General features: G+C 44.0%; 2 protein-coding genes and 1 long non-coding RNA gene across 3 annotated transcripts in view; 1 reads left to right on the plus strand and 2 right to left on the minus strand.

Moving 5' to 3' along the window:
- Nucleotides 1-26,463, minus strand: part of LOC145875995 (uncharacterized) — a 459,138-nt gene that overhangs the window by 141,404 nt on the left and 291,271 nt on the right. The gene's annotated exons all lie outside the window — the stretch shown is intronic.
- LOC145875975 (uncharacterized) lies at nucleotides 4,725-10,413 on the plus strand. Its single transcript, XR_014391385.1, has 2 exons — nucleotides 4,725-5,113; nucleotides 9,892-10,413. It is a non-coding gene; the product is annotated as an uncharacterized LOC145875975 (long non-coding RNA).
- LOC145875988 (E3 ubiquitin-protein ligase TRIM47-like) lies at nucleotides 17,165-24,772 on the minus strand. The gene is made up of 3 exons (XM_082971762.1): nucleotides 24,079-24,772; nucleotides 23,551-23,646; nucleotides 17,165-17,407 (listed from the first exon to the last, which is right to left on the minus strand). The coding sequence occupies exons 1-3, from the start codon at nucleotides 24,673-24,675 to the stop codon at nucleotides 17,165-17,167; spliced, it is 936 nt and encodes a 311-aa protein (XP_082827888.1). The 5' UTR covers nucleotides 24,676-24,772.

The following is a 26,463-nucleotide window of genomic DNA, read 5'->3' on the forward strand; positions in this document are numbered from 1 at the left end:
ACAAGACGGAGGAGAAGGAGAAACCCCACAAGAAGGAGGAGAAGGAGGACCCCCACAAGAAGGAGGAGAAGGAGGCGTACCACAGACTGAAGAAGAAGGGGATTTCCCCACAATTGATTTTTCAGCTCTTGAATGGTCCCCTTAACAGACAATTGAAGTTAGAAAGACAAGAGAACAGTGACAATGGCATGACAACCACATCAGTAGACGTTGGTGAAGAAACAACAGACTCAAGCACAATCAATCAGTATGGTGGAAGCAGGAAGAAACGAGGGGAACCCGCTGAACAATCGGAAAAAACTGACAATAGGATTAGCATCCCCATTCCACCCCAGATAATGACTCAAGAAGAAGTTCAGAGATCCCTCTCAATCCGGAGGATCAGACCTCCACCAGAAATAGCACTCTGTGGATGGACCTCTCATCTGACATTAGGAGAAGCCATCTGGGACTCGAAAGAATGCAACTTGACGATAACTAGAGGAGAGGACACTTGGCTGATCACCATGAAGAAGCGTGATCAAGAGGAAGGTGGAGAATATATAGTAGAAATAGTGAGTACTAAATTGACTGAAGGGAATAGTGTATCCATCATCCGATTTGGTTCCACGCAGGTACCAGACCAGGACCAAACTGTGACAACAGAACAAACAGTAACAGTAACAGATGCTTTGAACACCACAGCTGTTACCACTAGATTGCCACCTACTGCCCTTACCAAGCAGTCCACTACAAGTACAAAGAGATCTGAAGTATCAGAGTCAAGGGGGTTCTTTACTGACATTTGGAACTTTCTGACAAACTCTAACAATCCATCTCGAAGAAAGGACATTGTGACTCCAACACAAGAACTGCACGAGGGTAAATCAGTGGAGAAATTAGTGAGAAATGAATGGTATGAATGGGCTCAATATACAGCATCAAAATTAAAACTGACAAATTGCTTATTACGCTCACCCTCTCTGCTGACAGAATTAGTCGTGGTACCTAATCCTTATGATTATAGGGACTGTGCTGATTTTAATAAGAATTTTTGTCATTTGAATAGATCAGAAAGGCCCTATTGTCCAGCGGAATGTTTGTCATATTTGGGTAATTCATATTATCAAAGACATTACAAGCAAACTGGCTGGGGAAAATGGTGTCAAGAATTGGATATACGGGTGGAAGCACAAAAACTAGAGACCCCATATAGATATTGAATAGATTATCAGAAACCATATGAATGTTTTAACAGCACAGAAGGACAGAATGAGATGGGGAAGTTCAAAGGCAAATGTGACATCACATGGCACCTAAATAAGGAAACCGTGTGGAATGCAGACACTCCGGGAAGGGCTACTTATCAAGCAGCCGGCAGTTGGATGGGAAAACGAGTCATTCATGATAATTGTCAAAATCAAACTTTAGCACTGCCATTAACTCTTAACTGTATTGTTGGTTTAAGAGCTTGTATTCAGCATTTGACAGTAAGGTCACCTGGCCACAAATTTAAATTTGATTTGTTTGGTAATAATGTTTTGTGTGTGTTTTTCCAGGACGGTCTCAATGAAGTGTGGCAACCCAGAAGGAGGGGCTAAGACCCATGTAGACAAACTAACGGACCGATTGGTCCTGTTCTCCGCTAACTCCTCCCGCTCTTGTATGGAGCTGGCCAATAGGATCGCAGGGTGAAGTCGATAGGCCGTTCCAGGTTACAGCCAGGGCTGTTGCCCTGATAGAAACACACGATTCCCCTCTCAGATAGACATGTTTGTTCTACGTTCCATATTTTTATCTGAACGTTTTCTAAAACGTTTGTCCTGCTGAACGCATCCCCCTCCCAGGGTTCTCTGAACTACCCGCTGGGAAGGCTTCTCCTCCAGCCCTGCTTTAACACGCCTGGTTCAGATACTCTTCACCGGGACCGTGGTTGAGTTAGAGCAGGGACGGAGCTAAACCCTGCAGTTGAATTAGGATGTTACGTCTGTCTGTCTGTCTCTCTGTCTGTCTGCCTGTCTGTCTGTCTGTCTGTCTGTCTGTCTGTCTGTCTGTCTGTCTGTCTGTCTGTCTGTCTGTCTGTCTGTCTGTCTGTCTGTCTGTCTGTCTGTCTGTCTGTATAGTAACACCTCCTAACCTGTCTGTCTGTCTGTCTGTCTGTCTGTCTGTCTGTATAGTAACACCTCCTAACCCTAACCTGTCTGTCTGTCTGTCTGTCTGTATAGTAACACGTCCTAACCTACCTGTCTGTCTGTCTGTCTGTCTGTCTGTCTGTCTGTCTGTCTGTCTGTCTGTCTGTCTGTCTGTCTGTCTGTCTGTCTGTATAGTAACACCTCCTAACTCTAACCTGTCTGTCTGTCTGTCTGTCTGTCTGTCTGTCTGTCTGTCTGTCTGTCTGTCTGTCTGTCTGTCTGTCTGTCTGTCTGTTCAGTAACACCTAACCCTAACCTGTCTGTCTGTAGGAGACTGATGTCTAACAGGATTCTAATGGAGGTGAGGAAGAGGAGGAGGATGATGATGGTGGTAGTGATGGTTCTGTGTGACCCCTGACCTGACCTCTTGTCTCCATAGAAACGCGTATCCAGATCCAGGAGTCGGTCAGAGGGAGAGACGATTATACTGGGTACACCGGGTGTACACCGTTTAGTTTATACTGGATACACCGGGTGTACACCGTTTAGTTTATACTGGATACACCGGGTGTACACCGTTTAGTTTATTCTGGATACACCGGGTGTACACCGTTTAGTTTATACTGGAAACACCGGGTGTACACCGTTTAGTTTATCCTGGATACACCTGGTGTACACCGTTTAGTTCATACTGGATACACCGGGTGTACACCGTTAGTTTATACTGGGTACACTTTTGAACTCTATCAGCATGACAGAGTGATCTCCAGCCCAGTTTCCTCGTCAACGCTCACACCTGTGTCATCGAGAGAATCACTGACATGATGTCAGCTGGTCCTTTTGTGGCAGGGCTGAAATGCAGTGGAAATGTTTTGGGGGGATTCAGTTCATTTGCATGGCAAAAAGGAACTTTGCAATTAATTATTCATCTGATCACTTAACATTAGGGAGTTTATGCAAATTGGTGTCATACAAACTAAGGCAGCAGACTTTGTGAAAATTAATATTTGTGTCATTCTCAAAACTTTTGTCTTACTCTCCGTCATGCAGAGATGGTTCTCCTGTCTTACTCTCCGTCATGTTGAGATGGGTTCCCCTGTCTTACTGTCACGTCCTGAACAATATAAGTTCTTATTTTCTATGGTAGAGTGGTCAGGGCGTGACTTTTGTGTTTGTTCTATGTTCTCTATTTCTAAGCTTGAGTTCTAGTTATCTATTTCTATGTTGAGGTTTATTGGGTTGACCTTCAATTAGAGGCAGCTGTTCCTCGTGGCCTCTAATTGGAGGTCATATTTAGTAGTGTTGTTTTTTTCCTGTTGTTGGTGGGTAGTTGTTTTCCTGTTTAGTTTATGTTCACCTGATGGAACTGTTGTCGGTCATTTTGTTGTTTTTGTATTAGTGTTTCATTAAAGTAAGTTATGAGCACTTCACACTCCGAGCCTTGGTCCCCTTTGTACGACCCTTTTGTTACGTTACAGCCTTTAAAATATATTAAATACAAAAAAATCCTCAGCAATCTAGACACAATATCCCATACTGACAAATCGAAAACAGGTTTTCAGAAATGTTTGCAAATGTATTAAAACAGGGGTTCCCTGTAGCTCAGTTGGTAGAGCATGGTGTTTGCAATGCCAGGGTTGTGGGTTCGATTCCCAAGGGGGCCAGCACAGAAAAAAAAAATGTATGAAATGTATGTATTCACTACTGGTCTCTACACCACTGTGATCTATATAGTGGTGTTTGCTGGTCTCCACACCACTGTGAACTATATAGTGGTGTTGGCTGGTCTCCACACCACTGTGATCTATATAGTGGTGTTGGCTGGTCTCCACACCACTGTGATCTATATAGTTGTGTTGGCTGGTCTCCACACCACTGTGATCTATATAGTTGTGTTGGCTGGTCTCCACACCACTGTGATCTATATAGTTTATTATCATAGTTTCTCACAGATCCTGGCTTCCACTGTTAGAATGGCTGGGCGAGAGGTGGTCGGCCTCTGGGAGCCTGTCGACTTGTTACATGATTACTGAGTGAAAGAGAGCCTATGAAAGTTTTCATGGAGGGTGGGTGCCCCCTGGTGGCTGAACCTGAGATCAATGAGAGAACTTGTCAGAAAAACGACAGAGTCCCACCTATTTGTCATTGTACAAATTAGAGTGGAAAAAAATGTGTAAAGATGTATACAGAGGCTCTGGAATTTGTCATAAAAATGTTTTAATTAAAAGTTAAAAAGGATTAACCTCTAGGGGCTAGGGGGCAGTATTTTCACGGCCGGATGAAAAACGTACCCAATTTAAACAGGTTACTACTCTGGCCCAGAAAATAGAATATGAATATTATTAATAGATTTGCATAGAAAACACTCTGAAGTTTCTAAAACTGTTTGAATGGTGTCTGTGAGTATAACAGAACTCATATGGCAGGCAAAAAAAACTGAGAAAAAATTGACTCAGGAAGTGGGAGAAATTCGAAATGTAGTTTTTTCTTTTGAATCCCTTGAAAAAACTACAATGACATATTAGGATGCAACGTAAATCCTGACTCTTCCATTGGCTGTCAACAATCTTTAGGAACTGCTTTTCATCCGTCATCTGTAACCGGGCAGAAAATTCTGTCTCATTCAATCCCTGGCCAATCAGAGAACAGGTGTCTTATGACGCGCATCCACGTGACTGAGCTGTTGTTTTTATTTGTTCTTGTATGACTGAATACCTACAGCCCGGTTGTTAAATTATCCCCATTTTACGTTAAAAAATACCCTAAAGGATTGATTCTAAACATCGTTTGACGTGTTTCTACAAACGGTAATGGAACTTTTTGGCCATTTCGTCTACGGATTTGCGTCCACGCCACATTGGCATGGTAACATGTAGTTCTGGACGGGTCAACAAAACGGACGTATTTTCGACATAAATGATGGACTTTTGCAGAACAAATGAAAATTTTTATTGTGGAAGTGGGAGCCCATCCGAGTGCATTCCGCCGAAGATCAGCAAAAGGTCAGTAAATATTTCCAACATATTGTTAGAGATTTGTCGACGCCGTGGTTGAAGGCTAACTGTATAGCTTAGCATTGAAGGCTAACTGTATAGCTTAGCATTGAAGGCTAACTGTATAGCTTAGCATTGAAGGCTAAATTCTGTACTCAGAATATTGAACAATGTTGCTTTTCCCGTAACGTTATTTTTGAAATCTGACAAAGTGGTTGCATAAAGGAGTAGATTATCTCTAATTCTTTAAATAATTGTTATATATTTTTTTTCAACGTTTTATGAGTTCTTCCGTAAATTAAATGTGTCTTTTCACCGGATGTTATGGGGAGAAAACATTTTCTGAACGTCACGCACCAATGTAAAAATTGTTTTTTTTGGATGTAAATATAAACTTGATCGAACTAAAAATGCATGTATTGTCTAACATGATGTCCTAGGAGTGTCATCTGATTCAGATTGTCAAAGGTTTGTGCTTAATTTTAGCTGTATATCTGGTTTTGTGATGCATCGTGCTTGGAAAATGGCTTTTTAATTTTTTGTTGTTGCTGAGATGCTAAAATAATCTGTTTTTCTTTCACCGTAAAGCCTTTTTGAAATAAGACAATGTGATTGGATTAACGAGTAGAGTATCTTTAAAATGACATATAATACTTGAATTTTAATTTTGAGATTATTTGTATATGATACTTTATCAGTGTTTACAGTCATACCAACATGATGTATATGATACTTTATCAGTGTTTACAGTCATACCATGAAATGATGTATATGATACTTTATCAGTGTTTACAGTCACACCAACATGATGTTTATGATACTTTATCAGTGTTTACAGTCATACCAACATGTCTATTATACTTTATCAGTGTTTACAGTCACACCAACATGATGTATATGATACTTTATCAGTGTTTACAGTCATACCAACATGATGTATATGATACTTTATCAGTGTTTACAGTCACACCAACATGTTTATGATACTTTATCAGTGTTTACAGTCATACCAACATGATGTATATGATACTTTATCAGTGTTTACAGTCACACCAACATGATGTTTATGATACTTTATCAGTGTTTACAGTCACACCAACATGATGTATATGATACTTTATCAGTGTTTACAGTCATACCAACATGATGTTTATGATACTTTATCAGTGTTTACAGTCACACCAACATGATGTATATGATACTTTATCAGTGTTTACAGTCACACCAACATGATGTTTATGATACTTTATCAGTGTTTACAGTCACACCAACATGATGTTTATGATACTTTATCAGTGTTTACAGTCACACCAACATGATGTTTATGATACTTTATCAGTGTTTACAGTCACACCAACATGTTTATGATACTTTATCAGTGTTTACAGTCATACCATGAAATGATCAGTTAACCTCTAGACTAGAAACACAGACAAATCACTTCAGGATGAAGTCCAATAGATGTCGCTGTTGCACTGTAGTAGTGGGGGGGAACAGGAAGTTCCGCTAGGCGCACACCATTCTTTAGAATAAGGAAAACGCAAGAACTGTGCTGTCCTTTTCTCTTTATTACTACAGTCTGAGGTCGGTAACGTCAACAGTGAGGACAATCCCAGCCTGTCTCTCTCCTTCCACACTGAGTCCAAACCTACAGTCACTGGGTCCTGATTGTGACAGTGGAGCCCAGTTTGCACTGCAGGATCCAGAGATGGAATCAGTGAAGCTGGAAGACTGCAGTCAAACACTGGAGCTGAATGTCAACATTAAAGAAGAAGAGGAGGAGGAGATTGTCTCAACATGGTCTCCATTCTCTACATCCAGAGAGCAACAGCAGGAAGATCACAGAGCTAAGAGGTCTCACCACTGCCCACATTGTGAGGAGATTTTCCCAATTCTATCAAAGCTAAAAATACACCTTAAAACACACACTGGAGAGAATCTGTATCCTTGTAATGACTGTGGGAAGAGATTCACAACATCAAGGTCTCTGACAGTTCATCAGAGAATACACACAGGAGAGAAGCCTTACTCCTGCTCTGACTGTTGGAAGAGTTTCTCTCGACAGGGAAACTTAAAAAGACATGAACGTATACACACAGGAGAGAAGCCTTACTCCTGCTCTGATTGTGTAAAATGCTTTACAACATCAACTGACCTAAAAGTTCACCAGAGAACACACACGGGAGAGAAGCCTTACTCCTGCTCTGACTGTGGAAAGAGTTTCTCTCGACTGGCCCAGTTAAAAAGACACCAAGGTAATCATAAAGGAGAGAAGCCTTATCACAGATCTGACTGTAGATTTAGTTTTTTATCAACAGCTGAGCTAAAAGGGTCGTCAGAGAACACACAGAGGAGAGAAGCCTTACTTCTTCTCTAAATGTGGCAAGAGTTTCTCCCGATTGGGAAATGTAAAAACACACCAACGGATACACACTTGAGAGAAGCCTTACAGATTGGTGTCTTTTTTAAATGGCCCAATGTATACATAAAGGAGAGAAGTCTCATCAGTTTTCTCAGACCAGCTAAGATTAGTCACTCCACTTAATTCTCATCCCATAAAATAATTGTCATCTTTGAATTGGATCAGATGAAGACAGCGTAGAACACTCTATTGTAATCCTGTTGGTTCTCACTGTGAGAACCCTGCAGAAAAAAGGGAGCATTCTAGAATGTTAGTCTCTCTTACATTTACATTTACATTTAAGTCATTTAGCAGACGCTCTTATCCAGAGCGACTTACAAAATGGTGCATTCACCTTATGATATCCAGTGGAACAACCACTTTACAATAGTGCATCTAAATCTTTTAAGGGGGGGGGGGTTAGAAGGATTACTTTATCCTATCCTAGGTATTCCTTAAAGAGGTGGGGTTTCAGGTGTCTCCGGAAGGTGGTGATTGACTCCGCTGTCCTGGCGTCGTGAGGGAGCTTGTTCCACCATTGGGGTGCCAGAGCAGCGAACAGTTTTGACTGGGCTGAGCGGGAACTGTGCTTCCTCAGAGGTAGGGGGGCCAGCAGGCCAGTGGTGGATGAACGCAGTGCCCTTGTTTGGGTGTAGGGCCTGATCAGAGCCTGAAGGTATGGAGGTGCCGTTCCCTTCACAGCTCCGTAGGCAATCACCATGGTCTTGTAGCGGATGTGAGCTTCAACTGGAAGCCAGTGGAGAGAGCGGAGGAGCGGGGTGATGTGAGAGAACTTGGGAAGGTTGAACACCAGACGGGCTGCGGCGTTCTGGATGAGTTGTAGGGGTTTAATGGCACAGGCAGGGAGCCCAGCCAACAGCGAGTTGCAGTAATCCAGACGGGAGATGACAAGTGCCTGGATTAGGACCTGCGCCGCTTCCTGTGTGAGGCAGGGTCGTACTCTGCGAATGTTGTAGAGCATGAACCTACAGGATCGGGTCACCGCCTTGATGTTAGTGGAGAACGACAGGGTGTTGTCCAGGATCACGCCAAGGTTCTTAGCACTCTGGGAGGAGGACACAAGGGAGTTGTCAACCGTGATGGCGAGATCATGGAACGGGCAGTCCTTCCCCGGGAGGAAGAGCAGCTCCGTCTTGCCGAGGTTCAGCTTGAGCTGGTGATCCGTCATCCACACTGATATGTCTGACAGACATGCAGAGATGCGATTCGCCGCCTGGTTATCAGAAGGGGGAAAGGAGAAGATTAATTGTGTGTCGTCTGCATAGCAATGATAGGAGAGACCATGTGAGGATATGACAGAGCCAAGTGACTTGGTGTATAGCGAGAAAAGGAGAGGGCCTAGAACAGAGCCCTGGGGGACACCAGTGGTGAGAGCGCATGGTGCGGAGACAGATTCTCGCCACGCCACCTGGTAGGAGCGACCTGTCAGGTAGGACGCAATCCAAGCGTGGGCCGCGCCGGAGATGCCCAACTCGGAGAGGGTGGAGAGGAGGATCTGATGGTTCACAGTATCAAAGGCAGCAGATAGGTCTAGAAGGATGAGAGCAGAGGAGAGAGAGTTAGCTTTAGCAGTGCGGAGATCCTCCGTGACACAGAGAAGAGCAGTCTCAGTTGAATGCCCAGTCTTGAAACCTGACTGATTAGGATCAAGAAGGTCATTCTGAGAGAGATAGCAGGAGAGCTGGCCAAGGACGGCACGTTCAAGAGTTTTGGAGAGAAAAGAAAGAAGGGATACTGGTCTGTAGTTGTTGACATCGGAGGGATCGAGTGTAGGTTTTTTCAGAAGGGGTGCAACTCTCGCTCTCTTGAAGACGGAAGGGACGTAACCAGCGGTCAAGGATGAGTTGATGAGCGAGGTGAGGAAGGGGAGAAGGTCTCCGGAAATGGTCTGGAGAAGAGAGGAGGGGATAGGGTCAAGTGGGCAGGTTGTTGGGCGGCCGGCCGTCACAAGACGCGAGATTTCATCTGGAGAGAGAGGGGAGAAAGAGGTCAAAGCACAGGGTAGGGCAGTGTGAGCAGGACCAGCGGTGTCGTTTGACTTAGCAAACGAGGATCGGATATCGTCAACCTTCTTTTCAAAATGGTTGACGAAGTCATCCGCAGAGAGGGAGGAGGGGGGGGGGGGAGGGGGAGGAGGATTCAGGAGGGAGGAGAAGGTAGCAAAGAGCTTCCTAGGGTTAGAGGCAGATGCTTGGAATTTAGAGTGGTAGAACATATACTGAGTGTACAAAACATTAAGGACACCTGCTCTTTCCATAACATAGACTGTTTCTGTACAGCACTTGGTGACATCGGCTGATGTAAAAAGGGCTTTAGAAATACATTTGATGATTTGATTGGTCTCCTGTACTATGTTTCCCACCAGCTCCTCTGTCAGAAACAACTTGAAGCACTCTGCCTCAGATGGAAATGGACTCCAGACTGGGACTCATCAAAACAAACAGCAGGGCCAGGAGGGGTGAAATGACTAGCGGCCTTCCAGCTACCACAGAACTCCTGTACTTCATCCACTGTCGGTCTCCCTCCATCACCACCAGCATCTTCAAAGGGACCTGGTACTTGGTCAGTGGACAAGGGAACCTCAGATTCAGGGTTCTCAATGGCTACAAGGTTGGGGGGGGGGGGGGGGGGGGGGGGGGGGGGGGCAGCTCCTCACTGTCAGAATCTGATTCCTGACTTTCAGACTCAGACTCATTGTCAGAATTGTAAAAAAAATCTCCAGAATTTCCACATTTGTGAGTTGTCTCCTTTTGAAAGACATTGCTAATGCTACAGCTTAGCTCACTAGCTACATACATAAACAACAACACTGAATGGCTCAGAGTGAGAGGGGACGTGATTGACTGCCGGCGTGCGTCACTTGTATCAATAAATCACCATCAGAAAATGTTTTGTGAGGTAATTATTTGTGTATTTACTGTTTTATTCACATGTTTTCAGTTCTGGGTGACAAATCATGCATTCCGATTCTTGCATAGATTGTAATGGGCACATATTATGTGTGTAAAATACTTATTTGAAGGTTATACTGATTATGATGAGCTATGTGTATGGAGCCATGTTTGTTGACATACAATGCATTCTGGGTTTCACGTAATCATCCGTTTGACCAAAGATGTTATAACAAAATGAGGTGAGTAAGAGTTCACTCATTTTTTGAGGACTTCTGGAAATGAATGGTGGGATGTGAACGACGGTAGATGACACACCCCTTCAACACTATAAACAGACCGAACTCATCTTGTCTTTTATTATCTTCGGTTTCTGTGAGGGAAAAATGCATGGCTGCGCGCTGAAACTAATCGTCGGATTACTGTCGATTTATAGGAAGTGTTTTACCTAATTATTTCGATCAATGGTGAGCTCACCCCGTGATGTGATTAATTATACATAGTAATTGCAATTAGCTAATTCATATTGTAGTTTACATCAGCCGAGAGTTAGAAAATATGACTGCTTGTGTTGGGTCAATCTTTCTTCAGTTAGCGCTACGACAAATGTAGCCTACATTTTTTCCGGTTAGGATGATTGTGTTGTGCTATATATATATATATATATATATACTTCTGTGAATATCTGAACCATTTGCATCCAAAAATAAACTGCTCACATTCTGGAGATAAACTTTGTAAGGACTGTGTGTGTTTTGTGTAAATAGTTTCTGAAAAAAGTGTCCAGCTCAAACGCTGATTGTTGCGTCATTGTAAACTGTCCGTTCTAAATGAGTGTTCTAAAAGAGTGTTAGGCTATATAGTGCACTATGTTTGACCAAGGTCCACAGTTAATTGTAGTGCACAATTTAGTGTTCTAATCACACGGCGCTTCAGGGACCACTGTAGAACGATCACACCCCGTGTGACAGGCAGACAGGTTAGGGTTAGGAGGTGTTACTAGACAGACAGACAGAGAGGTTAGGGTTAGGAGGTGTTACTAGACAGACAGACAGGTTAGGGTTAGGAGGTGTTACTAGACAGACAGACAGACAGAGAGGTTAGGGTTAGGAGGTGTTACTAGACAGACAGACAGACAGACAGAGAGGTTAGGGTTAGGAGGTGTTACTAGACAGACAGGTTAGGGTTAGGAGGTGTTACTGAACAGACAGACAGGTTAGGGTTAGGAGGTGTTACTAGACAGACAGGTTAGGGTTAGGAGGTGTTACTGAACAGACAGACAGACAGACAGACCATCAGGTAAAGTTGTGGAGATGAGGGAATATGTGATCAGAACCCCTCCAGTCTGGTTAACCACAGTTAGGTCCAGTATGGACTATCAATACCAGTCACCATTTACAATGTGACCCAGTTCAATGGGTCTGAACAGAACTGGGGGATGTCAGACATGAAGATGTCTAAACACAACTGGAATATCATTAGTTTGTGATTCATTGTTAATGGATTTTCAATCAGGAACACAGAGGAACAACTTGACAACATAACAATGTGTGGGTGGGTGGAGATCTAATATTGTTTTGTGACAAACACTAAAGCATGATATTCTAATAAATCTACACCCTATTCCCTACGTAGAACACTACTTTAGACCTGGTCAGAAGCACCGTAGTGCACTACGTAGGGAATAGGGAACCATTTGGAACAGAGACCAGTAATTCCCCTGAATATCTCTTTCTCATCTGGTTTCTTGAACAGCCCTTCACTCCTCCCCTCTTCCTCTTCCTCCCTTTTCATTCTATTCTATCAGCCACACCACTAGCTCACCTCCACACAATCCATTTACAAGTTAAAGACTCACCTTGGAATAAATAACAAAGGAAAACTATTACTAGATGAAGTTTAGTGTTGGATTTTTTTATTTCCCATCACCATAAATCATATTTAAATCACTGAACAGTAGCAGACCTAACTTCATCTGTTCCTGACTCTGGATAGTGGATTAAAAAGACCATCAATCTCCAATGATATTAAAGTACTATTCTGAACATTACTGATATACTGAGTGGCAAGTCCAGATATCTGCTGGTTTTATTGTTTGGTCAATAGCACCACCTGCTGGACAGGTTTAATGTTGCTGGACTGAGCAGTATGGGAGGATGAAAGATGACACATTTAGGGCCGGTTTCCTGGACATCTACATTGAACACGCTTTTTAGTCCAGGACTAGGATTAATCTGTGTCTGGGAAACCAGTCCATATCAATGGTTCTGAGAAAACATATCAATGGTTCTGAATGACAACCAATATACATCATCAACACCAGACATCATTATTCATGGAAATGTACATTGTATTTTATCAAATATGAAAACCTTAAATCTCTTCAAATTCAAATCAGTCAGAAAATAAGGATCGTACAGACTACACCAGCATGACTAGTATCTATGTGGACCCTACTACAGTTTAACCAGCTCAGCTATAGACTACACCAGCATGACTAGTATCTATGTGGACCCTACTACAGTTTAACCAGCTCAGCTATAGACTACACCAGCATGACTAGTATCTATGTGGACCCTACTACAGTTTAACCAGCTCAGCTATAGACTACACCAGCATGACTAGTATCTATGTGGACCCTACTACAGTTTAACCAGCTCAGCTATAGACTACACCAGCATGACTAGTATCTATGTGGGACCCTACTACAGTTTAACCAGCTCAGCTATAGACTACACCAGCATGACTAGTATCTATGTGGACCCTACTACAGTTTTAACCAGCTCAGCTATAGACTACACCAGCATGACTAGTATCTATGTGGACCCTACTACAGTTTAACCAGCTCAGCTATAGACTACACCAGCATGACTAGTATCTATGTGGACCCTACTACAGTTTAACCAGCTCAGCTATAGACTACACCAGCATGACTAGTATCTATGTGGACCCTACTACAGTTTAACCAGCTCAGCTATAGACTACACCAGCATGACTAGTATCTATGTGGACCCTACTACAGTTTAACCAGCTCAGCTATAGACTACACCAGCATGACTAGTATCTATGTGGACCCTACTACAGTTTAACCAGCTCAGCTATAGACTACACCAGCATGACTAGTATCTATGTGGACCCTACTACAGTTTAACCAGCTCAGCTATAGACTACACCAGCATGACTAGTATCTATGTGGACCCTACTACAGTTTAACCAGCTCAGCTATAGACTACACCAGCATGACTAGTATCTATGTGGACCCTACTACAGTTTAACCAGCTCAGCTATAGACTACACCAGCATGACTAGTATCTATGTGGACCCTACTACAGTTTAACCAGCTCAGCTATAGACTACACCAGCGTGACTAGTATCTATGTGGACCCTACTACAGTTTAACCAGCTCAGCTATAGACTACACCAGCATGACTAGTATCTATGTGGACCCTACTACAGTTTAACCAGCTCAGCTATAGACTACACCAGCGTGACTAGTATCTATGTGGACCCTACTACAGTTTAACCAGCTCAGCTATAGACTACACCAGCATGACTAGTATCTATGTGGACCCTACTACAGTTTAACCAGCTCAGCTATAGACTACACCAGCATGACTAGTATCTATGTGGACCCTACTACAGTTTAACCAGCTCAGCTATAGACTACACCAGCATGACTAGTATCTATGTGGACCCTACTACAGTTTAACCAGCTCAGCTATAGACTAGACAGCATGACTAGTATCTATGTGGATCCTACTACAGTTTAACCAGCTCAGCTATAGACTACACCAGCATGACGACTAGTATCTATGTGGACCCTACTACAGTTTAACCAGCTCAGCAGTACCATTATAACCATAGATACTAAACCCAGGATAGAGGGGCTGAGTGAATGTGGTCTGGACTCTGTGGAGGAGGGTCATTGTGTCAGAGACACTGTAGAAGGACAGAGTACCTGCCTTGTGATCCAGGTACACTCCTACTCTGGAGGACTGAGGGCCTGATACTTTAGTCTCAACATCATTGTGTATGAAATAATAACCATCACTATAGCACTGTAAACTCCAGGACTTGTTATTGTATCCAAATCCATTACCTCCCTCTGTTCTGCTGATGTCTTTATATGAGACTGCTGTATCAACATCCCCACTCCACTCCACCTCCCAGTAACAGCGTCCAGACAGACCCTCTCTACACAGAACCTGGACTATGTTGGTGAATCTGTCTGGATGGTCAGGATATGGGTTGGTCTTGGTCTGTATAGGTCACCTTTCTGTTCCCTTCAGACAGAGAGAGGTAGGTGTGTGTATGCTGTGTTTGGGTCCAGTGTGAGCTGACAGGAATCTGGGAGAAGAGCAGAGACCACAATGAGGGGAGTCAGAACAATAAGTTAAGTCAGATACTGTATCTACCCTGTCTTTGATTAGAGCACAGCAGAGATCAAATCAGAGAAATATGAGGAGTCAGATAGATACCCAGTCTTTGATTAGATCTACTATTGCTATATATTTCTAGAGGGATTGTTAGGAGTGGCAGTAAAAAGAGACTGTTAGTTACTTCACAATAAAGAGACTCACATTGTAACAACTGTTCTCTGGTCTTGGGCTCTGGAGGCAGAACAACCTCCACTATATTCACTACAGACACACAAACACATTGACAGAGAGAGGGAATGTTATCATCATACCATATTCCACATTGTATATGACTAGTAGGGAACTTTCAATGGTCTAAAGTTGATGTTCTGATTGTTTTCAACACACCTGTAGTGGGAGATCTTGGTCCATTCTCCTTTAAGGAAGTCTTCTAGTTTCTCTCTCAGTTCAGACACAGTCTTACTCACATCTCCAAAGTACTGAAGAGGACGGACAACGATGCTGGGTAAGTCTGAAGATACACTGATACTGGAGAGAGACTGATAACTCTGGAGACAGAGAGAGACAGAGAGAGAGAGAGAGACAGAGAGAGGGACACAGAGAGAGACAGAGGGACAGAGAGGGGACAGAGAGAGAGAGAGAGAGAGACAGAGGAACAGAGAGAGAGACACCGAGACCCAGAGAGAGGGGGGACACGGACAGAGACACAGAGAGAGGGACACCGAGAGAGACAGAGAGACAGAGAGAGAGACAGAGACAGAGAGAGAGACAGAGGAACAGAGGGACAGAGAGAGAGAGAGAGACAGAGAGAGACAGAGAGACAGAGAGAGACAGAGAGAGACAGAGAGAGACAGAGAGAGAGAGACAGAGAGAGACAGAGAGAGACAGAGAGACAGAGAGAGAGAGAGAGAGACAGAGAGACAGAGAGGACAGAGACAGAGAGAGACAGAGAGAGACAGAGAGAGACAGAGAGGAGAGAGAGAGAGAGAGGGACAGAGAGAGAGAGAGAGGGACACAGAGAGAGAGAGAGGGACACAGAGAGAGACAGAGACAGACAGAGAGAGGAGACAGAGACAGACAGAGAGAGAGACAGAGAGAGAGACAGAGGAACAGAGGGACAGAGAGGAGGGACACAGAGAGAGAGAGAGAGAGAGAGAGAGGGACACAGAGAGAGACAGAGAGAGAGAGAGAGACAGACAGAGAGAGAGACAGAGACAGACAGAGAGAGACAGAGGAACAGAGGGACAGAGAGAGAGAGGAGGAAAAGAGAGAGAGAGAGAGAGGGACAGAGAGAGAGACAGAGAGAGAGAGAGAAAGAGACAGAGAGAGAGGGGGACAGAGAGAGAGGGAGAGAGAGAGAGAGAGAGGGACAGAGGGACATAGAGAGAGGGACAGAGGAACAGAGAGAGAGACACCGAGAGAGACAGAGAGAGGGACACAGAGGGACAGAGAGGCACAGAGGGACACAGAGGGACACAGAGGGACACAGAGGGCCCAGACAGAGAGAGGGACACAGAGAGAGGGGGGGACACAGACAGAGGGACAGGGGGGACACAGACAGAGGGACAGGGGGACACAGAGGGACACAGAGAGAGAGGGACACAGAAAGCGGGACACAGAGAGAGGGGACACAGAAAGACACAGAGAGACAGAGGGAAAGAGAGAGAGGGACAGAGAGAGAGAGGAGGGACAGAGAGAGAGAGAGAGGAGGGACAGAGAGGGAGGGACAGAGAGGAGGGGACAGAGAGGGGGACAGAGAGAGAGAGAGAGAGAGGGACAGACAGAGACAGAGGAACAGAGGGACAGAGAGAGAGAGGAGGGACAGAGAGAGAGAGAGAGAGGGGACAGAGAGAGAGAGAGGAGGGACAGAGAGAGAGAGGAGAGAGGAGGACAGAGAGGAGGGGACAGAGAGGGGGACAGAGAGGGGGGACAGAGAGGGGGACAGAGAGAGAGAGAGAGAGAGAGACAGAGGGACAGAGAGACAGAGGGACAGAGGGACACAGAGACAGAGGGACAGAGGGACAGAGGGACGAGAGAGAGAGAGAGAGGGGGGACAGAGGAGAGAGAGAGAGAGAGAGAGGGACAGAGAGAGAGAGAGAGAGAGAGAGAGAGGGACAGAGAGAGAGAGAGAGAGAGGGACAGAGAGAGAGAGAGGGACAGAGAGAGAGAGAGAGAGAGACAGAGAGAGAGAGAGAGAGAGACAGAGAGAGAGAGAGAGAGAGAGAGAGAGAGAGAGAGAGGGACAGAGAGAGAGAGGGACAGAGAGAGAGAGACAGAGAGAGAGAGAGAGGGACAGACAGGACAACATAATGAATGAGATGAATAGTTTCACATGAAGTTAATTTCATATCACATGTAACAAGACAGTTTAGTTACCTGGAGGAAATGGATGTGATCCTCTGTGTGGTGAGAGCTGCTCCAGCTCAGTGCTTCTCTTCCTCAGCTCAGCTATCTCCTGCTTCAGTTGCTCCAGGACTCCTTCAGCTTCACTCACTTGATCCTTCTCTTGGGCTCTGATCAGCTCCTTCACCTCAGAGCTCCTTCTCTCAATGGAGCGGATCAGCTCAGTAAAGATCTGATCACTGTCCTCCACTGCTGCCTGTGCAGAGCGCTGTTAAGAGAGAGAGAGAGAGGGACAGAGAGAGAGAGAGAAAGAGAGGGGACAGAGAGGGGACAGAGAGAGAGAGAGAGGGACAGAGAGAGAGAGAGGGACAGAGAGAGAGAGAAGAGAGGGACAGAGAGAGAGAGAGAGAGAGAGAGAGAGGGACAGAGAGAAAGAGAAGAGAGGGACAGAGAGAGAGGGAGAGGGACAGAGAGAGAGAGAGGAGAGAGAGAGAGACCGGGACAGAGAGAGAGACAGAGAGAGAGAGGAAGGAGAGAGGAGAGAGAGACAGAGAGACAGAGAGAGAGAGGAGGGACAGAGAGGGGACAGAGAGAGAGAGAGAGGGATTGAGAGGGACAGAGAGAGAGGGACAGAGAGAGAGAGAAGAGAGGGACAGAGAGAGAGAGAAGAGAGGGACAGAGAAAGAGAGAAGAGAGGGACAGAGAGAGAGAGAGAGAGAGAGAGAGAGAGACAGAGAGAAAGAGAAGAGAGGGACAGAGAGAGAGGGGAGAGGGACAGAGAGAGAGAGAGAGAGACAGAGACAGAGACAGGGACAGAGAGAGAGACAGAGACAGAGAGAGAGATAGAGAGAGAGAGAGAGACAGAGACAGAGAGAGAGAGACAGAGAGGGACAGAGAGAAAGAGAAGAGAGGGACAGAGAGAGAGAGAGAGAGGGACAGAGAGAAAGAGAAGAGAGGGACAGAGAGAGAGAGAAGAGAGGGACAGAGAGAAAGAGAAGAGAGGGACAGAGAGAGAGAGGGAGAGGGACAGAGAGAAAGAGAAGAGAGGGACAGAGAGAGAGAGAAGAGAGGGACAGAGAGAAAGAGAAGAGAGGGACAGAGAGAGAGAGGGAGAGGGACAGAGAGAGAGGGGACAGAGAGAGAGAGGGACAGAGAGAGAGAGGGACAGAGAGAGAGAGAGAGAGGGACAGAGAGAGAGAGAGAGAGAGAGAGAGAAAGAGAAGAGAGGGACAGAGAGAGAGGGACAGAGAGAGAGGGACAGAGAGAGAGGGACAGAGAGAGAGGGACCAGAGAGAGAGAGGGAGAGAGAGGGAGAGAGAGGGACAGAGAGAGAGAGAGGGACAGAGAGAGAGAGAGGGACAGAGAGAGAGAGAGAGAGGGACAGAGAGAGAGAGAGAGGGACAGAGTGAGAGAGAGAGGGACAGAGAGAGAGAGAGAGAGAGAGAGGGACAGAGAGAGAGAGGGACAGAGGACAGAGAGAGACAGAGACAGAGAGGGACAGAGAGAGAGAGAGAGAGAGAGAGAGAGAGAGAGAGAGAGAGAGAGAGAGAGAGAGAGGACAGACAAGAGAGAGAGAGACAAGACAGAGAGAGAGAGACAGAGAGAGAGAGACAGAGAGAGAGAGAGACAGAGAGAGAGAGACAGAGAGAGAGAGAGACAGAGAGAGAGAGAGACAGAGAGAGAGAGAGACAGAGAGAGAGAGACAGAGAGAGAGAGGGAGAGAGAGAGAGAGAGGGACAGAGGGACAGAGGGACAGAGGGAGAGAGAAGAGAGGGACAGAGAGAGAGAGAGAGAGAGAGGACAGAGAGAGAGAGACAGAGAGAGAGAGGAGAGAGAGAGGGGACAGAGGGACAGAGGGACAGAGAGAAGAGAAGAGAGGGACAGAGAGAGAGAGAGAGGGGACAGAGAGAGAGAGAGAGGGACAGAGAGAGAGAGAGAGGGACAGAGAGAGAGACAGAGAGAGAGAGAGAGGGACAGAGAGAGAGAAGAGAGGGACAGAGAGAGAGGGGACAGAGAGAGAGAGAAGAGGGACAGAGAGAGGGAGAGACAGAGAGAGAGAGAGAAGAGAGAGAGGGGACAGAGAGATAGCAGTTAGTTAATACTAGTATCTCCTACTTGCAAACTTCATCTTCTGCACATCTATCACTCCAGTGTTTAATTGCTACATTGTAATTATTTCTCCACCACGGCCTATTTATTAACTTACCTCCTTTATCTTACCTCATTTGCACAACTGTATATAGACTTTTCTATTGTGTTATTGACGGTACGTTTGTTTATTCCATGTGTAACTCTGTGTTGTTGTTTGTGTCACACTGCTTTGCTTTATCTTAGCCAGGTCGCAGTTGTAAATGAGAACTTGTTCTCTACTGGCCCACCTGGTTAAATAAAGGACTTGTTCTCAACTGGCCCACCTGGTTAAATAAAGGACTTGTTCTCAACTGGCCTACCTGGTTAAATAAAGGACTTGTTCTCAACTGGCCTACCTGGTTAAATAAAGGACTTGTTCTCAACTGGCCCTACCTGGTTAAATAAAGGACTTGTTCTCAACTGGCCCACCTGGTTAAATAAAGGACTTGTTCTCAACTGGCCTACCTTCGGTTAAATAAAGGACTTGTTCTCAACTGGCCTACCTGGTTAAATAAAGGGACTTGTTCTCAACTGGCCTACCAGGTTAAATAAAGGACTTGTTCTCAACTGGCCCACCTGGTTAAATAAAGGTGAAATTAAATAAACAGTAATGGCATTACCCTGGCAACACAGAGAAAACATGATGAACAGTCTGTCATTGTAGAAAACCCGAGCCAATCAGCTATTGGTGTCCAGGGCTCCATGTAATACCCTCCACTGGATGACCCCTGACCTTTCCAGCACTGGGAGCTTATAGAGCACCCTCCACCTATACCCTGCCATGCTCTCAGCCCCCACAACCCCCTGCCTCTGATGCCCCTTCCCTCCCGCTAAGCCCACCTCCGTACGGTACAGTAGCCTCTGTGCTGCTTTGAGTCAGAACGCTGCCACCCTGCTCTCCAGGTCCACCAAACCCAGTGATCAGTGGTTCCTCCCAGACCCACGGCCCAGGCACCACCACCCCCCTCCTCTCGTGTGGGTCTCAGCAGCTGCCAGGCCCTCAGTACTGCAGCGTAGAAATCAGAGACCCCTGTTGTATTGAGTCCTCTCCGGCCGCATGATGAAGAGCTGCTGATCCAGCCACAAACCCAATTCAGTTTTCCCTAAACGGCACCAAAAAAAACCTACCTTTTTAATTTACCACTAAAACTTGTTCTTAGGACCAAGCCATAAAAACTGTATTATAATAATAACTGGTTTACGTTTTAACTACCAACAATTGGTAAAAACTTTCCCCTTTCGGAAACAATGGGACGACCTCAGAGTTGACAAGGTAAAACTCTGTTGTTCTGCCGCTGAACAAGGCAGTTAACCCACTGGTCCCCAGGAGGCCGTCATTGTAAATAGAATTTGTTCTTAACTGACCTGCCTGGTTAAATAAAGGTTTCATTAAAAAGTCTGGCAATAACTTAACTTTTCATTATTTAGACAGACTCCTCTAAATAATAAATATAATAAAATAACAAAAAAAGAGTTAAATGCTAAGTACTATACATAGGTTTTATTTAAAAAATAACAATAGAACCTATTTAGTACTATAATGGTATTTACTAACATAATATTATTACTATAATAGTTTCTAAAGGGGTTCTAGGCTACCCTACCCTAGAATTAGGGTTCAGGATAAAACAGGTTATACGTAGGGTTAGAGTTTCTGTACAGCACTTTGTGACATCTGCTGATGTAAAAAGGTCTTCATAAATACATTAGATTGATTGTTAGGTTCAGGGTATTTAAAGAGATAAACTGTATGGGTTTATATCTCTCTTGCTCCTCCCTGTGGTCTTCTGTGGGAACTACATACCTCATTCACCACACTTGATAGACTCATAATCTGAGGTAGCAACTGAGTCAGAGCTACAAATCAATGATCTCCACCTATCCATTAGGTTTACAACTCAGTGAACCTGCGCAGCATTCTCTCTATTTGATGTCTACGAACCAACAGATTTCAACGATTATCATATTACCCAGCAGCCATTTAGAAACAAATAAAATAAGGTTATTTATTTTTATTCTTTCTTCTGACTGTTTAAATCGGCCACATCTTGAAAAAGAGAACAGGGACATGCGATTTTTTGAGAATTTACACCTTTTTATATAATAAAAAAATATATATACAGTTAACCATGACCAGAATATGTTTAACGTTTGAAGGCTTTGCGCCAACCATCCCTATAAGTCACTACAATCTATAACCAGGTGAACAGTGAGCTTCCTCACTAAGTAGCTGTAACCTAGTTAATAATAAGTTACCTGAGGTAAACCTACAAGGATAGTTAATAATAAGTTACCTGAGGTAAACCTACAATGATAGTTAATAATAAGTTACCTGAGGTAAACCTACAAGGTTAGTTAATAATAAGTTACCTGATGTAAACCTACAAGGATAGTTAATAATAAGTTACCTGAGGTAAACCTACAAGTTTAGTTAATAATAAGTTACCTGAGGTAAACCTACAAGGATAGTTAATAATAAGTTACCTGAGGTAAACCTACAAGGTTAACGCGGGCTGGAAGAGAATTACTTCAAAACCACAGCAAACAGCTGGGACATATAGTAATATTATATATATATAATATTATATCACTGGGCTCCTCTGTGCTAACAAACCCTGTGTACCACCCCTCCCCTGTTTAACCTTGAATTTCGTTCAGATAAACACTTCCACATTTAGCAAAACGAACCAACTCTTTACGGATCTGTTCGGTGGTAATAAACGGAGGCAGATTAGACACCACTACTCTTGTCGAAATCAGCACCAACACAACCCCTCACATAAATCATACTGGTAACTAGCCGGGTAACAAGACTCACCTTTTACATTACCACAACCACCGCCTTGTTCATTCTGGATACAGAGTGTATATGTTCCTCTCCCACCTGTTCACCGACCAGGATCAATAATTCCTCCACACCATTCTCCACAACGCACCTGAAGAGGCAGCGTTTCTTCTCCACTCGGTTGAGGACATCAAACTACCCTACTCCCTCCTCAACTCTAACCGATAAACAGCGGAAACCAGTAAACAAACCCTCCCACCATGACAAAATACATTTGGAAAATAGGCAAAAGAATAGCTGCACTCTTTACGAACGACAAAACCTCACGTTACCAACTTCTTCTTCTTCTTCTATGGTATAATGGCGGTCCTCAAACCAACGTTAAAGGAGCATGGCGCCTCCTACTGTGCTGGAGTGTGTTCAATCACGGTTTACACCATTTCTAAATCCTCCTACCTAACTCAGTACTTCTGAGAAAATAAAAAAGATCCCTACTAACTTCTAATAGACCCTCCCCCATCCCCCAAATCCCTTCCAAACCCCCATCCAACCCCATCCAACCTCAATGACCCTACACTTCAATCTTTCCCTCTCTTCAACATCCTTACAACAATATAACAACACATGCTCCACCATTTCATTGACAATACCCTCCAGACACAAACCATTCACATGCTGCCAACCAGATGGAAGGACCAGTTCAATGTACAATGTCCTAAACACAATCGAGTAAACACCACCTCTTCCTTCCTAATCTGACCTTTGAACCTTGGTCCACCGACCTTTCTTTGGAGGGCATATAAATGCCTAGAATCTCACATCCCTTGTGCTCAGAGTCCCATCTCTTCTGCCACACATCTATCAAAATGTCTCTGATCTCACATTTGTCCTCACCTCTACCCAGTGGAACATTAATATATTTTATATCTTGTTTTAAAGTTATTTTAGCTAACTAGTCTACAATTTCATTCCATTCCACACCCGAATGTGCTGGCACCCAGCAGAATCTCACTACTAGACCCATTCTCTCAATTCTCCATAATAACATTAATACCTCCAATAGTAGGTCACTCCTAATAGATTTACCAGATGATAAACTATTCAATACAGACAGAGAATCTGAGGATACTATAATTCCAACAGGTTGTTCGTCCTCCACCCACTGGAGGACAACTATTATCACCAACAGTTCAACTGAGTACACTGACAGTTCATCTGTTAGTCTTCTACATATCTGCACATCACATTCAGGAAGGTAAACACCTGCTCCTGTGTGCCCACTATCTGGGCCCACCTATCCTCTCAGGATCCCTCAGCCTTGACCCATCCTCCTCTACTTTCTTCACTGCCTCAGCAGTGACAACCTGTTCCCAACAGTGGGGTCAGTGGGATTGGATAGGGGCCCCTCTCCTCTCTCTCTCTCTCTCTCTCTCTCTCTCTCTCTGACTGGAGGAGACAGGTGAAATGGTGTGTCTCCTCTGGTCAACAATACTCACCTTGAGAGACTCCACAGCCTGTTGGAGCTCCTTCAGCTCCTTCTCTCTCTCCTGGAATCTCTGCTGGACCTTCTGCTGACTCATCCCCAGCTGCCTCTGTGGAGAATCACTCTTCAATGAGCTATCAAGCTTTATTAGTCCAGTAGATCAATAGTATAGTAATGTGACATAGGGCCCATAGAGAGGAAGGTCTAAAAAATGGATGGTCCATTTACTAAATGATATTTATTTGTTGCTATGTGAATGATTATAGTTTTTATGGTAGGACTACATGTATCAACAGGTTGAGACTGAACTTTGGACTCATAAAAGAGCATTCAGAATGATAATAGTGTTTGACATTATAAAATGGTGATACATCTGGAGAATCTGGGTTGACATATCAATATACTCATGGTTTGTGTTCATATTTGTTCTGCTGAGGATTCATTTCATTTCAATGATCTCATATTCAAACAGCCTTAGTTCCTACTGTATCTTTAATTCTTTGTTTATCAGACAGTCACCAACAAGTTGTTCTGGTCTTACCTGTTTCTCAGTCCTCTCTGCTGCAGCTGACACTGTATCATGGCCTTTATGTTCATCCATTGTACACATCAGACAGATACACTGCTGATCGGTACGACAGTAAACCTCCAGCAGTTTGTCATGATGAGAGCAGATCTTCTCCTGTAGTTGTGCGGTGGCTTTGACCAGCTTGTGCTTCGTCAAAGCAGGAGATTCATAGTGAGATTGGAGGTGAGTCTCACAGTAAGAGGCCAGACACACCAGACAGGACATGAGGGCTTTCTGCTTTCTGGTCCCAGTGCAGACATCACACGCCACATCTCTAGGTCCAGCATAGCACAGAGCAGGAGGGGGAGCAGCCTGGAGTCCTGTCTTCTTCAGTTTCTCCACCAGCTCAGCCAACATGTTATTTTTACTCAGCGTCGGCCTCGGACTGAAGGTCTGTCTGCACTGAGGACAGCTATAGACCCCTTTCAGAACATCCTGATCCCAGCAGCCCTCAATACAGCTCCTACAGTAACTGTGTCCACAGGGGATGGCGACTGGTTCCTTCAGTAGATCCAGACAGACAGAACAACAGAACTGGTCCTGGTCCAGCAGAACTCCCTGTTGAGCCATTTGGACGGTTGTTCACTCTCACACAGACAGACGACACAGAGACTCAGATCAGTTTCGTTTCCTCAGAAGAGAGTTTGTGAAGGGGGATGGACTTCCTGGTTCTGCCAGAAGGGTGGGGTTAGAGGGAGGGTGGGGTTAGAGGGAGGGAGGAAGAGAGAGAGGAACTGCATGCAACATCAAGAGGGAGACAAATAGTTTTGTTCCAATGTTAGAGCCTTTAACATGGAACACATGACATAATGAATCTTAAAATGTGAGTTGTTAGAATATATGAAGGGTAACAGTTTTCTATGAAGTACGTATGTATCATTATTTTAATCACCTTTATAATGCCTTATAAATCAATAAGTCCTGAGGAGGTGTGATATATGGTTATTATACAGTACCACGGCTAAGGGCTGTTCTTAGACAAGACACAACACGGATTGAGAATTATCTAACACTTTCAACAATACAATCACATTTTATTTCATTGGTTTCATACACATATTTATCAGATGTTATTGTGGGTGAAGTGAAATGCTTGTGTTCCTGGTTCCAACAGTGCAGTAATATCTAACAATGCTTGTGTTCCTAGTTCCAACAGTGCAGTAATATCTAACAATGCTTGTGTTCCCAGCTCCAACAGTGCAGTAATATCTAACAATGCTTGTGTTCCTGGCTCCAACAGTGCAGTAATATCTAACAATGCTTGTGTTCCTAGTTCCAACAGTGCAGTAATATCTAACAATGCTTGTGTTCCCAGCTCCAACAGTGCAGTAATATCTAACAATGCTTGTGTTCCTGGCTCCAACAGTGCAGTAATATCTAACAATGCTTGTGTTCCTGGCTCCAACAGTGCAGTAATATCTATCAATGCTTGTGTTCCCAGCTCACAGAGGGCAAATCTAAAAAGTCAATGAAAATATTAGGACAAGCAATGTATATATATATATATATATATATATATATATATACACTGTGTACTGTGATGTGATGCATAGACAATTTGGAGTACATCTGTAGTATATCTGAAGAATAGTAGATGTACAGCAGTAGTTATATAGGATGAACCATGACTAGAATACAGTATATACATATGAAGTGGACAGCAGTAGTTATATAGGATGAACCATGACTAGAATACAGTATATACATATGAAGTGGACAGCAGTAGTTATATAGGATGAACCAGGACTAGAATACAGTATATACATATGAAGTGGATAGCAGTAGTTATATAGGATGAACCATGATTAAAATACAGTATATACATATGAAGTGGATAGCAGTAGTTATATAGGATGAACCAGGACTAGAATACAGTATATACATATGAAGTGGACAGCAGTAGTTATATAGGATGAACCAGGACTAGAATACAGTATATACATATGAAGTGGACAGCAGTAGTTATATAGGATGAACCAGGACTAGAATACAGTATATACATATGAAGTGGGCAGCAGTAGTTATATAGGATGAACCATGACTAGAATACAGTATATACATATGAAGTAGACAGCAGTAGTTATATAGGATGAACCATGACTAGAATACAGTATATACATATGAAGTGGACAGCAGTAGTTATATAGGATGAACCATGACTAGAATACAGTATATACATATGAAGTGGATAGCAGTAGTTATATAGAATACAGTATATACATATGAAGTGGACAGCAGTAGTTATATAGGATGAACCATGACTAGAATACAGTATATACATATGAAGTGGACAGCAGTAGTTATATAGGATGAACCAGGACTAGAATACAGTATATACATATGAAGTGGACAGCAGTA

Source organism: Salmo salar, unplaced genomic scaffold, assembly GCF_965601325.2.
Source record: "Salmo salar unplaced genomic scaffold, fSalSal1 ptg000414l, whole genome shotgun sequence".
Lineage (NCBI taxonomy): Eukaryota > Metazoa > Chordata > Actinopteri > Salmoniformes > Salmonidae > Salmo > Salmo salar.